This window comes from Toxotes jaculatrix, chromosome 8 (assembly GCF_017976425.1).
Source record: "Toxotes jaculatrix isolate fToxJac2 chromosome 8, fToxJac2.pri, whole genome shotgun sequence".
Taxonomy (NCBI): Eukaryota; Metazoa; Chordata; class Actinopteri; family Toxotidae; genus Toxotes; species Toxotes jaculatrix.
Genome location: NC_054401.1, coordinates 6,765,314 through 6,782,652, shown reverse-complemented (window position 1 = coordinate 6,782,652; position 17,339 = coordinate 6,765,314). Strand labels below are relative to the sequence as shown.

The window sequence follows — 17,339 nt, the reverse complement described above, 5'->3', positions numbered from 1 at the left end:
AAGTGGGTCAGTTTTCTTTTGAACTGCACATACTATATGTGATGATTTCATAATTTTGAATTTTCCACTAAATGGCTTGAAAAAACTGTGAAATATTCTGGCAAGACAGACTATTTAATTTGTATTTATTCCAATTTCCCCAATTTAATACAGAACATGTATCTCTGATTTTTCATGTACACATTAAAGGTCTGATTTTTTTTTTTTTTTTTTGTATTATTGTTTAATAATGTGAATGAATGTGAGTATGTGCAGCATTCTGTATCTGGCTTACATGACAACTTAAACTTTATTCATTCATATGAATCAAAATTAATTTACTCAGTTCATTCTGGCTGATTTCAAGGACATGGATCAGCTGTCAACTCATTTGGGAACAAAAGTTCCCATAGATACACTCCTCCTGACTCAGGCAGGCATTTTAGGAGGTATTACCTTTGCTGCTGCTGCTGCCACAGCATTTTTTTTGTGCTAAGTCCCTCAGACACTTTTGCTTTGGGAAGAGAGGGGATTCAGCCTTATTGATCTGTTCATTGATCTTCCTATTCACATCCACTTAGACCTTAAGGCCCTTATCGCCTCTGTGAACAGTTGTGAACTTCTGCCGCTGCTCTCGGCTCTCCCCCGGCAACTAATTGACACAACCAGAGGGAGCTTATTTCAGAGCAATAGTAATAGCTATCTAAAATCCAATTTCCCCACACCTACCGCACTCTTCATTATCTATAGATCCTTTTCTAACCACATTTAGGTGGAATGACAACCTTTTTATCAGATCAATATACAGTTCACCTCAAGAAATGCAAAGGTTTCCTGCCAAAATAAGTGGAACGAAGTACAGCTTTCATCCACTAGATGGCGAACAGACTTCATTTGATTGCTTTGACACATATTTTTCATCCTCCTTTTGCCAACCTTTGCTTGGAGTGCAGGGTCCACCTTTTTGTTCACTGTCATGTTCAGGGAAATATGAGCAAGTCTGGCTGTTGAAAGACCGAACACATTACCTGTGCTTCATCAACCTTAATAACAATAAAGAGATCCTCATGCCCTATTTGTATAAGCTTTAGCACGGGTGTACTCTACATTTACCCAAAAGTACTTTACACAAAGTACATATTTGCAAATAGTCAGCATGCAATTGGGATTATTTGTTATGTTTCAGATGTCTACAAGTTAAATAACGATAACTAATAACTATATTTGGTATTTTAAGCACATTTGCAGATAATACTCCTGTACTTTTCTTGTACTTTTACTTGTATTATGAGTGTTGTATCATTATAGTACTTATACTTTTACAAAAGTAAACGATCTGAATACTTTCGATCTGTTTGTTGAAATTGCTCGTTTAGCCCTAATGGGAGAGCTATGTGCTCTGACCAGAGGTTTTTCTCTGGGAAAGGGGTTTCCAGTCCTCAAGAGTCAGCACTTCACAATGTGTAGGGCTAATCTTGATAAACAGTGTCACAGTCATTTTCTTTCTAATTGGCTTTGTCTTTGTTTTTCCCAGGAGCTAAAAACAACTACTCACACATAACACATTTGCACAATGTCTAATTACGGAACACCGGTAATCTGCCTAAGACAGGTTCCAGGTCTCCATGGACACTGCTTGTTGCCTAGTGACACATGTGGATCAGGGAGCTTTGGTCAATATTGCCATTATTTTAAAGTCAGCTACTAAATGAAAAAAACTTATATTAGCTTAATTATCTTGAAAGTCCTCATTGGTAGTGATGTAAACTCTCTAGAAATAGAAATATCTTAGTTGCACTTACTGCAGGAATTTAAATAAATTATTTTTTCCATGTTTTCATCCAAAGTTGCACAGACTAAAACGTTGACCGGGACAATTCATCCAGAGAGGGGCATGAACGCGCCTATCAAATTTCAAGGCAATCCATCCAATAGCTGAGACATCTCACCAAAATCTTTCTGGAGCATGAATATCTGTCAGCAATTTCTTGGAAGTCAACACTGTAATTGTTGCGATATTACAGTCAGGACCAAACTGATGGACTGACCGACAGACCAACCTTAGAGCAATGCTGCTGGCATTGCTAAGAGAAATAAATAAATTTATTTTGTCAGAGCTTTACTGACCCTAAACTGCCGTTCTTTTACAGGCTTGACGTTGACCTCTCGCCACGTTTTCATTCCCTTTTCCCTCTGGTCCAGATAGTAGCCACGTATAGGATCTCCCCCATGACAGGCAGGGGCCCTCCAGCCCAACACCATCTCTGTTCCAGTGCACAGCAGCAGGGTGATGGCAGAGGGAGCAGAAGGAACACCTGGAACAACCAGAAGGTATTAAAAAAGGAAACAACACAAATCATAAGTACGAGAAGAGAGAATCTCAGCAGGCACATATTCCTGCTAAATAGACTAAGAAATGCCAATAACTCCTTGACAAGTTCTGTCTAAAGTTGCAAACTCATAACTCTTTGCCTATGAAAGAATTATTCAGCTCATATTCTGTTTGATGAAAATGGATTCCCCACAAAGAAATGGACTTCAGCTGCTTATCCCCAAGTAATGGCAAAGTTGCAGTATAGATATGAGAATATTCTGGCAACAAAAATGAATCATCCTTGTACTGTGCTGCAGGCTAGGGGGAGCACATTATCTGAAACTATAACACAGGAAGTAAGAAGGTTCAGCTCAAGGTTTGCTCTTCAAGAGGTACATCACCACACAGCTTTGAACCAGATACATTAAGACACGCTGCCTGATTCATCTGGTGAAGGTTACATGAAAAAACATTTGAAGACTGACATGTGAAAGAAGCACAATCTCAGTTTGAATATGATACCAGCAACACTGAAAAGCATTGTGATACGTTAGAAGCTTTTCGTGCCCACATACACTTTTCTCCTTTGTTTGACTTGAGTAAAACTTTTTTTTCTAAAAATGCTTTTTAGTTTCCTGTAAAGCTGGAAATTTGGAGGACACACTATGACAAAAGTTTCCATATGGTGCTAGTTAGAAGGTATTTTATTGTACTTACAACGTTTTCACTTTGGAGAGCAGGCATGTTTTATCGGAAAGGACTCGTGAGGCTATGAAAGACTGCAAACATGAATAAGTCTATTTGAGAAGTTTGCTTTACAATTCAGTTAACACTGATGGTTCAGAGTTTCAAGGTATTCGGAGCAAAGTGGTAAAATATCCCTATCTTCATCAAGAAAAGATGTTTTGTTCTAAATCTAACCTACATTGACCCAGATCTGTACGCTTTAATGCATTAATGCTGGGAAGCTCTGAGAATAATAAATCTTTACAAAACCTTCAACAAAAATGCACCAACTGATAGATTCAATATTTAAATACTAAATGATTAGGGAGTCTCAGATTCTTGAGTTGTGTCCTGAGAGAAAATGACATTTTATGTCCACTACTTTGTGTGTGGGCTGGCAGTTGCACTCACAAATGGCTGATTTGACGACGATGGGGTGAGACGCCTCTGAATAGTTGCTGTTTCCTGCTCGGCTCACAGATTTCACCCGAAACACGTATTCTCTTCGAGACTTGAGACCATGGACAATAAACCTGAGGAGGAGAGACACTGTTTAGGTGAAGTGAAAGTTCATATCTGAAATATTTTCCATTCAGAGATATATTCTATTGTAACCACTATTACCTCTTATTTAGACTATAGAGACTCAGCAGAGTCTAACAATTCTTCCCATAACAAACCAGAAACATGATAATAAACATACACCACAAATAAAAATGTTTAAAAATCCATCCCAGTTACCTGGTTTTGGTAACAGGCTTGTTGTTAACAGTCTGCCAGTCTTGTTTGCCAGTCTCACTGTAGTACAGGTAGTATCCCAGAATGTCCTCTTTTTCTTTGGGCTCCTCCCACTGGAGCAGCACTGAGGTGTCTGTGTCTCTGATTGCCATCAGAGAGTGAGGAGGAGCTGGCACAGCTGATAGGAATCAGACGGAAACCATCAGCTAAAACTATGAAAGCCAAAATGATCAAATGAAAATCAGCCACAATATAGAATTCATTCAGCTGGTTGTTTCATCTTGGGAAAAATCATTTAGTACTATAAAATATGATCACACAATGAGACGCACAGAAATTGAACCTGTGATGCCATTAGACAGCGTTTCTGAAGGTGATCTGCTATATAGATAATATAGACTGTTACAATATTCAATTTTTATACTTAAACAAGTCTTTGAGGTGTCCTTTGGAGCTTTTGACCACTAGCAATATGGTGATATTCATATCAATTAAAAACAACTTGAAGTGTCCAAATTGAAATCTTAATGCAGTCAGCTACAGGCAACGCAAATACAGATGATCTGACAGGTTGTAAACAAATCCCCAGAAAACCAAGACGAACAGCCCATAATGTCCCTTAAGATCATCTTTTGTATTACAAAACTGTGTGTGTGTGTGCAACTATGCAGTAAGGTACAGCACATGAGGTAAATGTTGAACCAGGAAGTAACTCTTCAAAAATCCAACTGACCTTTCCAACAAGCCGAGTAATAAATGGATAGGAATACATGACATAGCACATTCCCTCTCACCTTGTGGCTTTCCCAAGGAGATTGGCACGCTCGGCTCAGAGGGGTCACTCACACCGTACTTGTTGATGGAGCGCACTCTGAAGCAGTACTGCTTGCCCTTGACCAGGTCAAACACTGGGAACCTAGGAGAATTTACCACCATGTCCAGACTGGCCAGCTCCCAGCTGCTCTTCCCCACCAGCGACTGATCCAAGTGCAGGATTAGAAAAGCAATATCATTTCAAAAGCGCTATCTACCTCAAGGACATGATCATTACCCAGCATCCTTCAAATATGCTGAAGGACCTGCACAAGAGTGAAGGACTGCCGAGGATGCCAAATAAGCTTTAAAAAGTCCCATATTTCATTCTAATTTGGTACTATCACTTACTCTGTGCTTAACTGGCAGTTGTCAAGTTTTGGAGCAAACGACTTAATGTACAGACAAAGACACAGGATCACAGGATCTGGCCAAAAACTGGACATGCAGGTAGTTTGTGGACAATCAGTGAAGAGATATATATGTATAGATATACATATACATACTGTATATCATATATATACACGTATAATACTCTGCTTTCTATCCTGCATTTACCTTTTTTCCATTTCTTCATTTACTTCTGCTCTGTATTACAGTAATTTCCTGCTCTAACTCCCTGTTTGAGGAGGAAAATCTAACAATAGAATGGGGCACGTCAAAGATATCAGTGATTATAAAGTGTATGCTCAAGGGCGAGAGGAATATTTGAATGTTCCCTTCATTATATAAGCAGAAGTGAAGCAGCAGACTTCAGTAATTTCAGATGCCTTTGACAGATTTGACAGTTTTATTACCTCAGTAACTTATAAAAGTCCAATAAAAATCTATTTCCTGTGGCAGTTTTCTGATTATTGGAACTAGAAACTGTTGGGTGCTTGGGCTGATGCTGGAGAGCTGAGGCCCTTTATTGTTGTAAAGAATAGGTCAATCCCCACACTTTGATATGTTTGAAGAAAACCTTTGTTATTTTGGAATCATTTTGAACTTGGAATCTAGCCCTGGGGAAAAAAAAAACTCCCTTTTTTGAAATTTTAGCTGTTTTCTTTTACAGAAATTACACTGAACGCATAAATGAAATTCTGCCAGTTATGATCAGAATCTTAAACCACAAAGCCTTCAAATTTCAGATCCAGGTGGTGTTAAATCACCAGTTAGAGAGTTTTAAGTATTTCAAGTATACAAGAGAGAAAATGAAACCCCCAATGCCTAAGATCATGTAATGAAAGAGAAACAACAAGGTCTGCTTGTCTTTAATGAGTTCGCAAATTCCCAGTTAAACTGACACCACAGTGGTATAAGTATGTTTGTGTTTGTGTGTATTTTTTCCTCCTGTCTTTTTAATTAGTGCTGTGGTCAGAAGCCTGCTGTTAATTTGGCTCATGTTCCAGCATCAGACTGAACAAACCCAACAACCGACTGGAGGAACTGATGACGCAAGAACATTCACCCTTGTGCTCAGTGGATGTGTATGTATTACTAATTAGAATAGTGCTTTGTGTTTGAATATATTTATGCCTGTGTCTAATTGTATTAGTATACTGAATACTTGTTCATATCTCTTTGTAGGTTTTTTGTAGTCTCTTTAAGGGGATTCTTATGGACTCAAGTTTGTAGAAAATACATCGAGGGTTGCATGTTTTCGCCTATTAAGTAAAAATCCTATATCTCTTACATTACTGCTGCCCATTTTCCAAAGTTACCATAAAGTCTTAGACTTACTTCCCTCTTTTAAGTCTGCCACTGGTCTCACCCCAATTCAATATGGTATGAAAATCAACTTGCAGAAACCTAAAACTTGCATGACAGGGGTAATCAATTAGTCTGCTCTATTTTTTGGTCACAGTTATGTTGGTTAGGTAATGCAGTTGTGAGCGAGACGTGTTTTCAGAACAGTCTCCCAGGTGGTCTGATGTCTGGAGAGACTTGAATTTAAATCACCAGTCTGGATTTTTTATTGGAGACATTTTGCTGTTCAGGCCTTTTCAGTCCTGGAAACAAACCAAATAAGCAACTGAAGAAGCAAATGTCAAAACTGCAGAGCAGGGTCACGATAGAAGCCTGGTGGTGAGAACTTACACCATATGATACCCTGATTTAATTCCAGGTTGAATTCTCCACTCATTTCCTGTCACCTCTCAGCTGTGTGTGTGTGTGTGTGTGTGCTGTTGCTACCGTTTTGGCGTGCAACTGTCATCAGCTCTCTACTTTCCAGTTTTAAATAAAGCCAAAATGCCCAAAAAAATCATTCAAAAAATCCAGTCCAGATTTGGATTCAGATCTTTCCAGACATCATACCACACTACAAAAACCCAGCATTACTGCTTAAAATAAGTAAAATTATCTGCCAACAGAACAGAAATTTGTTGTGCCAAGATTTTTAAAACAACTAAATATATCTAGTCTCAAAGAGTCCACAGATATCTTAAAACTGTGGCCATACTTAAAACAAGTACATTTGTCTAGATATACAGAAAAGATGTAAGAATTTGTTTTGTTTTGTATGTTGGAAAATGTACTTAAATTTACAATCCAGTGCTTTTGCAATCGTCTTGAAATAAGGCTATATACCCTGGCATGCATTTTGTGCTTAAAATACGAAATCCTGACTAACATGATGAACCCTGGCAAATAGAGACTCAAATTTCTGTGGGAATGTTTAAGAAAAATCTACCTGATGGTTTATACAAGAAAACACCGGTATCTGAGATTTATCAGAAATCTTTTTGAGGGGTTTTGGCATAACTGTAGTCAACAAAGATCCTGAGAGTTATTGTAATTCAAACATTTGTGTGTAGATGCGTGGGAGGAAAGACTGACCCGCTCTATGTAGAAGTTCAGCGGCTCCCTGCCTCTGGGTTCAGGCTCGGTCCAGCTTAGCACCACGTAGGTGTCGCTAACCTCGCAGGCGTGGACATTTGTGGGAGGGAAGGGAGCTTTGACCTGACCTGCAGAGCAAAGAGAGGAGGAAGAGGAGGAGGAGGAGGACGGCGACGATGAAAGGAGAAAAAAGTTAGAACAAGGTCAGTGAGAATGAAAACAGAGTTCAAAAAGAGCTGGCTGAGATTCGGCTTTTGCTTCTCTTTTTGTTAAAATCTTTCTATCAGGAATTTTCATGCTTTGTCTGCTGGATTTGAGTAAAGCATAGAGGGAGTAAGATTTAACTTACTGCCCGAATTTCACCTCCATTTCTAATACATAAGTAGTCCAGATAACATATAGTCAGAAAGCTTGAGTCAGCACACTTTCAGTGACACTCCAAGTCAGTCAAGGACAATGGAAGTACTCAGGGTTATTCAGAAATCTTGAGTTGTTTTTTTTTTGCCTCCCTCTCTCTGCAAGTCTCTGTTTGTATCCCCTGAAGAGTTTAGCAGAGCTGCAGTGTGGATCAGACAGGAACTCCACAGCAAAGAGAGTACAGTGAAATGAGAGATGCTGATCTGGTAAAGTCAGCAAGCCTGTGTGTTTGTGTGAGTGTGTGCACAGTGCAGTCTGGAAGAAGAGAAGCATTTTTCATTGCGGTAGCTCTCTACTCCAGCACAACAGATATGAAATGAAACCAACCATGACCATGACGTTTAAATGCTGATATTCAACTTTAAAAGGTGTTTGTGGATGTTCACAGCCATATTGGGTGAATAGTGTAGGACTTGGAGTCCTTTTATACACAGCCCACCCAACTGTAGATAAACACAGCAGGACAACTATCCTAAATATGCAGTTAGAGAAACCTGGGAGATAATCAAGGCCAGTAAGTGAAACTGTTCATGACTGGTCAAGTTGGTGATGGTGATTATTATCAAATCACATGGCTCTGGAGCATTGGGACAAAACAGCTAAGAAATGTATCTGTCATTTTATTTACAGACTTCACTGTATGTGTGTGTGTGGACACTACAGAAGTTAGAGACTACACTACCATTAAACTTTAAACAAGCGTTGAGCAGTGGCAGAGTCAACAGACGACTACAGATTGATGAAACTGAGACACCTGCGAATATTTTGCTCCATCTCACCAGTCAAAAGATCTATATAACCTCTGTACATATTTGGATCTGTTATACAAGTAATGTAATCTCTGGATTTAATATGTGTGTGTGTGTGTATCAGTGTGAGTTATGCGTACTGCAACATGAGCAAGTGTTTGATGGATAAAGACTGATCTCACTAAATTGCTTCAGTGTAACTCTGCGTTATGCTCTTTTTCTTTTGATGACCATAAAAGCTGCACTCACATGCGTGCATGCTTTCTCTTTCTCTCTAAACCTAAAAGTATGACTGCATTTCCTTCGCTACTTTTATTTTCTGGTTGCCTTCTCAAACACGGATTTCTGTTCTTTTATCTCCCTCTGTCTGCGAGTTACATTGCCAAGGTTATCAGGCCTCTTCACGGACACGCACGCTACCTCGGGCCATTATGTGCATTTACCAGGACACCGCTAGGGACTGTTCGTTCTTTCAACGTCTGTAAAAGGAACAAATGCTCATCGCCTCAGCTATACAATTACTGCAGCTCATTGTTAAATATAATATGAAGATGCATTAAGCCACAAGCCTGAGGCAACCTACAGGCGAGGAGGCTGTACCATGTGTACCAATAAAATATGGATGCTATATGAAATTAGGGGTGAAAATGGTATCTTTTTATGAAAAAATCATACACTGAAATAAAAAGAAAGAGAGCATTTTCACCTTCCAGTTCATCTTTTGTTATGGTGATAGTCCTCCCTCTGTCCACTTTGACCACTGAGAAAGGAGAAGAAACAGAGAGGTTGGGGGCAGAGGGGAAAAAAGAAGGAAGAGATACCATGGTAATGAAGTTATATGATAACACTATTAGTGTTAATGTTAGAGGAGCAGCCATTGGTAAGAGAGCCATAGAGACACAAAGGGGTGAGAGAGAGTGACATGGAAGGATGGAGAGCAGGCCGGAGGCAAGTCAACCTTCTGTCTGTCCTTCATCTGTGTTTAATGATCCACAGCATCTGACCAGAGCCCATCTGTCCTCCCTGTTACACACACACTCACATTCCCACACACACACACTACTTTACATCCCATTGGATCGCTCACATCCCTCCACTGTATAAAGTATCTAACAAAACCTATCCCCTCAAAAGTAATCTTATAAGAAACCAAGTGGTCCACTCCAGGATGCTATTAAAAAGCTGTCGAGGTAACGACAGCAAAACCCCAGGGCTGTAAAAAATGAGATTGACACATCTACATCTGTTTTCCCTGGCCTCTGTTGCAGGTGTAACATTAAAACTGAGGCAGGTGAGATGAATTAAGAGCAGGAATGAGCTGCTAACAAATTGCTGCTGCTGTTTGTATCAGCAGATGAGCGAAAAATTAAAGGAAAAAAAATCTGAATAAATGAGTGGAGAAGCATGATGAATGCTGATGCCTCAGTCCAGGGTACGAGGGGGTCACTGGATGGTTTGATCAGGGTGAAAATGATGCGAGACAGATGCTATGAGCTTCACAGTTATCAGATCTCAATGCAACTGAACACCTATTGAAGATTTTTGTTATTTTGTATTCACTAAATTTCAGTTTTTACATGATGAATGGACAGAAATAATAATAGCGGTTTAATAGTGTTGTAGGTTTTGAATTTATACTAAAATCACATATTTTATATCACAAACTTTCATGGTTGTATGTTGTTTGTTTTTAAATTTGTCACCCATCTGTCTGTCTGTAGCTGTGGTGGTGTAACATTTCACAACTTTTTATATAGCAGTTAAACTGTCAGTGCATGTAAAGTGTTACCCATGGTCCTGGTGTGTTCCAGGGGGTCTGCAGTGAGAACGGGCTCTGTGGCCATGGATGGGCGTCCTGGTCCAGCCTTGTTAACAGCACGAACTCTGAACTGGTACAGAGTTCCTTCCTGCAGCCCAAACACTGGGTAGTGGCACATTTTCTGAATATGCACATTACAGCGCACCCACTCGCTCTGACCTATCTCATATCTGAGAGAGAGAGAGAGAAAACAAGAAATAAATCAATCCTGCAGATGAACATTCGTGCAGTACTGAAGAGAGAAAGAGAGATATCTGAATAAGAGGTAAACAAAGAACCAAATGCATGATGCTTGAACCACTTTGTGGGCAGTCTGCACAGTGCAACATTATAAAACCAATTCCAACATTATAAAACCAATTGTAAAGCATTTTAACCTCCATCTAAGTCAGTAAATACCCCACCAAGACCTATAATTGTGACCAAAGACCATCATGTGAAAATAATGGGCTTCCCAACACAGTAAAAACTGATTTTTAAAATAGACTACAAGCACAAATTATACAACATCGATAACAAACTGTTGCCACTTGCAGTAAACAAAGACAGAAAAGAGTGCAGTTTTCTACCCACAGGGGGGTTGCCAGGGAACTGGGAGGTAGCTTACATTTTTCTTTGCTCACTCAATAGCCAATAACACTCAGGAGTTGTATCTTCTACACTGAATAAAGAAGATATGCAAGAACAAACACAACAGCATCCAGAAATCCACACACGATTGAATACCATTCAACAAAAACACACACACACACACACAAATGAATGCACTTATTCACAAATGAACATGGACACTTACAGAAATACGAACATGATTTCTCTTGCTCTTTTCACACACTTGCTGACACACACACATACAAACACACATATAGGATGATCCTGATTGATTGGTGATAGTGATAAGTGCAGCACCTGTTCTCCTGCGGGAGTATTTGACTGTGCTGTTAACATAGTGTCGAGGGCTGATAATTACCATGTATACCATCCATCTCATGTGAACTCTGCCAAATGGATATTACACCTCTGCTGGTCGACAACACGGCCATCTTTATCTGCCTTAATCCAATTTCCTCACCAGCAGCACACACAGCAATTTGAGCTTCAACAGCATAGCCTTAGTATAGGTCTGCTATTGAATTGCAATACAGGAAATTGCTTTAATTCCTATCTAAAATAATAATCTCCCTAATTTTTTAGAGCATCAGTATTTTTATGTTTCATACACCAAGCCATTAGTCATTTAATCAAGAAAATAACCTGCACATTAACTGATCATGAAACTGATCATTAGTTACTAATTTTATTATTCTATAAAATAAAATAAAAAGAAAAGTGATGAAGTGAAAAGAAGTCCTTAAAGCATTCTGGAAAACACAGAAATTTTAAGATGATTTTAAGAAAAGATGATTGTGAACAGCTGCTAAATGGACCTTGTGGTGGGAATTATCTTGTTTCAGCTACTGTTTCAAGGTCAAGAATCAACTTTCAATCTCACCATTTCAGTTCTCCAGACTAATCCTCACCTTTCCACATAATAACCTTCCACAGGTGAGGTCCCATCAGCACTGGGTGGTTGCCAGGTAAGGAAGATGTAGTCCTTGTTGACGTCAGACACCTGGACTGACAGAGGAGAGGCAGGACCTCCCAGCACTGCAGCTGATGCATCTGAGGGAAGATGGAAGAAAGTCTATTAGAGAAGAGATGATGAAGTGGAAAATTGATGAGAAAGATGGAGAACAGAATAAAACAGGAGGAGGTGACATGTAAAAATCTAATTTGTGCAAAAATAGGTAATTAAATTATTTGGGTCACAGTCAAGGCAAGAGGAAGTAGAGGGAGACACATGTTACTACACACTATTGGAACTGAAATAATTAGTCAATTAATAGACTGGTTGACCTGCAAAAATGACCAAAGGATTAATTGATAAAGAAAGAAAAGACTCATTAGTTGCAGTCATACACACTCAGAACAGTTTCTGAACAGACAGTATACTATATGATCAAGAGAGGGACCTCCACGGAATGGAGCTCCACGGAGCTTTGCAAAGAGATTTATTTTGCATTAAAGCGTTTGTGTGCACATGTGAGTTTGGTCTGGTACATATTAATTGTTGGTGTATGAATAATTCATGCACATTGCACTGTAACTGCAGCAGTTTAGGCGCAGTATGTACACGAGTAAGGACTGGTGTTATATTGAAACACATGCGTGTGCTGAGCATCTTTGCAGAGCTGCCTGTATACATTTCAAATGTTTGATGAGTCAAGTGCAGGTTATTCTGTGGTATATTTGCATGCTGCAAACAATGTACAAGATCCTGCAGAACAGCTTGATTGATGGTGCAATTTCCCTGTATGAACCAGGGTAGGTTGCTGACAGGAAATTAAAGTAGAACCAAAATCCAGTGAATACAAATTGTGTTTTGAGCGAAGGTTTCAGTCAAAATACAATTTATCCAGCCTGGAACAACAAATGAGAATTCTAGTACAGTACTAGGTTGTAATATAATCTGCAATACTGCAGCATACACACAGCATTCAACATATGCACAGTATTAAACAGTCACACACTTGGTCCATGTATAAAAAATATAGTTTGGATACTATGACATTTTGGGAAATATGAGGCAGTAACTCTCTGGAGTCTTTGTTGGTTACCTGACAATCTCACAGTGACAACAAGACTGGAGAAATTGCCAAATTGCTTGTAAAACCAGGATATAACTTTCTTCACAATAATGTTAGTTCAGAAGCTTCTTATATGTTGATAAATGTCAGAACAGGGGTATAAATCTGAATACAAACTCTTAATATTGGTCCTCACCTTTAACATAGACAAAAGCACTGTGTTCCTGGATTCCATCCCAGGTCTTCAGCTTGGCAGTGTAAACACCTTCATGCTCCTTATGTGCAGCCTTTAAAGTGATGGAGGCCATATTGTCAACTGTTTTAATGTCCACAGTGCTGGACTGATGCAGCTGCATACCTGTGCAATGAAAAAAAACAAAACAAAAAAAACTACAGCACCAATCCAAATGGCAAAAATTCTGACTGATATGATTCATCTTTCACAGTACTTACCATCTCTGAACCAGCTGATATCCTGCTGGAAGGGCAACAGAGCTGAGGTGAAGGTACACTGAAGGGTGAGGCTGTTGCCCTCCTTCACCCATGTAGGAGGGAAGGAATTGCCAAACTGGGCCTCCTGGTCAAGTTTCAAGGCTAGAAGAGATGGAGGAAGAGGACAAAGTTGGGAGGTGACATGGTAAGAGTGAGGATGAAAAGAAAAACGTGAGGGGAAGGATGAGAGATTATGTAGAATTAGAAGAAATGAATGAGTGGTAAACAGGAAGAAAACTGGCAGACTAAAAGTAAAAAGGAAGGTGAAGGGTTAAGAAAGAAAAATGAAGAGGGAAGCACTTTTCATCAGTAAACTGCACACATATTTACTTTCCTCACAGGTACAGGGCAGAGATAAAACTGATATTGAAAAGTAGGTCCAACAGTACTGCTCCCAAAAACTGTTCCAGACCATAATAACATTGGGTGGATGTTGCACTATAAAACTGAGCAGACCTCCCTTGGACCTCTACAAAAGGCAGAAAGCATGACAGGTCAAGACGAGAGGAATCAGAAAGCAGAGGATATGTAGGAGGAACGTGGCAGGAAGGAATCAGTATGCTGATTCCTGAGGATAAGAAATGAGAGCTCATTCCATCAGCATTTCCCAAGATCTGTTACCAAGCCTGGTTTAGAAAGTCCCTGATGTCTCTATAGCATCGAGTACCTTTGTGCTATGACATAAGTTTCTCATGCTCTCTGCAAGATAGAGGTAACTCCTCACTCAATTCATTTCAATAGTGACAGGAATTGAAATTGAACAAGGCGAACCATGCGAGCTTAATTAACTAAAAAGACCATCTTATGCAGACTGGCATAGCCATAATAGACAAAGACCCTCTGCTTCATCCAAGAGAGCACAGAGACAATGGACAGTCAGGAGAGGCTTCCCCTGGAGGAAACAACAGAGGACAGCAGAGAAGCTGAAGATGTGACAATTTCTTTTTTTATGAAAGTGAACAATTCCTGACAAGTTATTCCTTCAGCTACTATTCTTTCACTTGTCAAAGCACTGAAGCAATACAGTCTGGAAGTGAAAGATATGTGTGCCATGAGGTCTTGTCAAATCCCATTCTCAGGGATGAATCTGAGAGGCTGTGACATGTTTCTCATAATGATCTTGTTCTGCTTAGCAGTCCAGACTATCACAGGAATATGCGTGGCTTTATTAAAATACACAGCTTAGATCTTTGTTTCCCATCATTCAAACACTCAAACTCCTGCTTCCCTCAGCGCAACAATGATTATGATAAATTCACCACAGTTGCGCTTTTGTTTATTGAGTTATACGTGTTGGAAAATATGATCTGCGCCATATGAGATTATCAATTATCAGTTACATAAAACCAGCAGCATGCAATTCTTCAGCACATTTTTGCAGCAAGTAGGCCCTGATGCCATTACAAGCTAATAAAGATTCATTCAAAGTGATTGCCACTTAATTTCTGAGTGTGTGGGGAATGTATTGGCTGGTACCTACACAGCACTTCTGCAGAAGCAACAGTGCAGCAGTAAAATGTGGTTGTCCACTCAATGATGGCTCCAGAGGTTAAGCTAACAAAATTAACAGTAGAATAAAAAAGCCATCCCAGCATAAGGAATAAGAAGGCTTACTGTATACACTGGTCCTAATCAGATGTATGCAGGTTGTCCTACCCATTTATAATACAATATGTGTCTGAAACATTGATTGCTTTGCAAAACTGCAAGTCTGCATAGTTATACTGGCAATTAGATCTATACGTCCAAGATGAGCCAGAATGCATCACAATAAAATTAGGAAATAATTTAAAGGTTAAAAGGTTTTTACTTACAAATACCCGTAACTGCTGAAGATTATATGGTTGAACAATTACACTGATTATATTGTCTGACAGCTTGTTTGTTTTTCTATTGTTTCTATTGTAAGCTGTAAATCATTTCTTAAAAGAATACATTTTGTCAGTTGCCTTCCAAGCAATCAGTATTTGCTTATTTTGTTAGGTACTGTTGACTCCTGATAAGAGATGGGACATGATCGGCCATTTATCCTGTCCAAGTATCATCCTTTGCGGTCCTACCCATCTACGCTGAGTTTTTGGGCACTATGACAATATCACACTTCTTGCACCTTTGCCTTTGAGAGACAGCAGGCATAACTCATTTGACCACAAGAGGTCCTTCTCAGGTAAAGTTACTCAAAGGTTGATTTAGTGCATTTAAACAGCCAATGCTGTTTTTCTGGTGAAAATAGTGTCTTAAATCTAAGACAACTAGCAGCACAGCTCCACTAGGGCCACAAACAGTAAGTGTGATCAGATACTGAGCAAATTCTGACTAAAAATGTCCTGATCCCTACACACGGTGGAGGATAATCTAGGCCAAAGAGTGCCACTGCCAGTATGAGATGCTCTACAGCTTGAGGCAAAACGGAATAAATCCCCTGCTCTCCCTCGAATGAAATATACATGACTGTCGTGTCTGCTCATTTGGAAGCAAGTTTTTCTATCCCTGTAACAACTATCCACCGCCTTACTTACATTCGTACATCCATGGACACGGACACCCACACAGAAACATAAACTCCCATGGCAAACAAACACCATCAGCACACTGCTCCATTTCAAACCATCCTTATCTTTCCTCATGAGGTGCAGCAGCACACCCTGCTCAGCAGCGCAGTGTTGTGTCACAGTCTTCAAAGCCACCCAGTCCACCCTTCGTTTACCGGTGGAAGGAAGAACTTCAAAGAGAAAATGAAAGGGGACACTTTTCATTAGGCGTTGGCGTGAAACTTACCGGGGGTCTGCCAACGCTCTGAACCAGCCACGGCTCCTTGATATGCTGAATCGCAGAGCGGCAGAGCACAACAGATTGGAGAAAGACAGGGACGGTCAGAGATGGAGACAGAAACAGAGAATGATATTGTGAAACTGGAGGAGAAAGAGACAGAGAGACAGCAGACAAATCAAACCTGGCGATGCCACATTAATGCAAGTCACATCTAATACTCCCGTTAGCCTATTTTTAACAACCAAAAAAGCCTGTGAAATATAGATGGCAAGGAGAAGCTTTGACGTGTCTCATTAAAGGCCTGACCACCTAATTGATCTACTGCGTTAGGAAACTTTACTGCCAGGCACTGAGCGCTTTTAAGAAAGGGTGGGCCATTTAACAGGTACCATGATAAAAAAAGAACACATTATTATTATGAATGTTTCTGCCACAGAGCCGTGAGGCCATGATGCTCACTGTAGATGTTATTAGTCACGAGTACACTCACTGTCCTCTTTGCAATTCATTATGCATGAGTGCCGCAGTGGGATCTGTTTTTCTGATCATTTTAGTCTGGTGTTGATTCTCATCCAAATGTCACATTTATATAGAAACAAGGATAATGGGGGAGAAAAAGAGAAAATAGCATCCAGCCTTTGGGCTTCCTCAAAAAAGAAAATAGATCTGACTTCAGCAATGACAAGATTGGAGGCATTATGAAGATGGAGAAATGTGATCACATTTGGCCAAGACAAAGTCAGCACCCTGAGGACATTAGTGAATGTCTGTGCCCTTGCAAAACAAAGTGAAAATTTGAAATGCAAATTTTTTAGCCTGACTAATACTGAATTTCTGTGGCCAATACCAATATTGATATTTGAAAGTTTAAAAATCTGATAACAAAAAAATCGGATTAATTTATGGATAACATCAAACATTCTGATTAAGATTGTGGGATAAGCTAATTGCCCAATATGAGCTTATTTGAGCAGTTTATCAGTTGGGCTTCAGTCTTGGCCACTGGCATGTAGTCAAAGCCTCCTAGCAGCTGCAGCTGTTGAACACTAACACAGTAACTGTTGTTTTATATT

General features: G+C 39.7%; 1 protein-coding gene across 1 annotated transcript in view; it reads right to left on the bottom strand.

Moving 5' to 3' along the window:
- The window catches only part of myom3 (myomesin 3), a 47,189-nt gene that overhangs the window by 13,055 nt on the left and 16,795 nt on the right, over positions 1-17,339 (bottom strand). The window contains exons 8-18 of the mRNA XM_041044479.1: positions 16,273-16,317; positions 13,456-13,596; positions 13,199-13,360; positions 11,896-12,037; positions 10,346-10,545; positions 9,263-9,316; positions 7,391-7,518; positions 4,552-4,735; positions 3,761-3,935; positions 3,431-3,552; positions 2,107-2,294 (exon numbers count right to left, since the gene is read on the bottom strand). Coding sequence (XP_040900413.1) covers positions 2,107-2,294; positions 3,431-3,552; positions 3,761-3,935; positions 4,552-4,735; positions 7,391-7,518; positions 9,263-9,316; positions 10,346-10,545; positions 11,896-12,037; positions 13,199-13,360; positions 13,456-13,596; positions 16,273-16,317 — 1,541 coding nt within the window. The remainder of the gene's footprint in view (positions 1-2,106; positions 2,295-3,430; positions 3,553-3,760; positions 3,936-4,551; positions 4,736-7,390; positions 7,519-9,262; positions 9,317-10,345; positions 10,546-11,895; positions 12,038-13,198; positions 13,361-13,455; positions 13,597-16,272; positions 16,318-17,339) is intronic.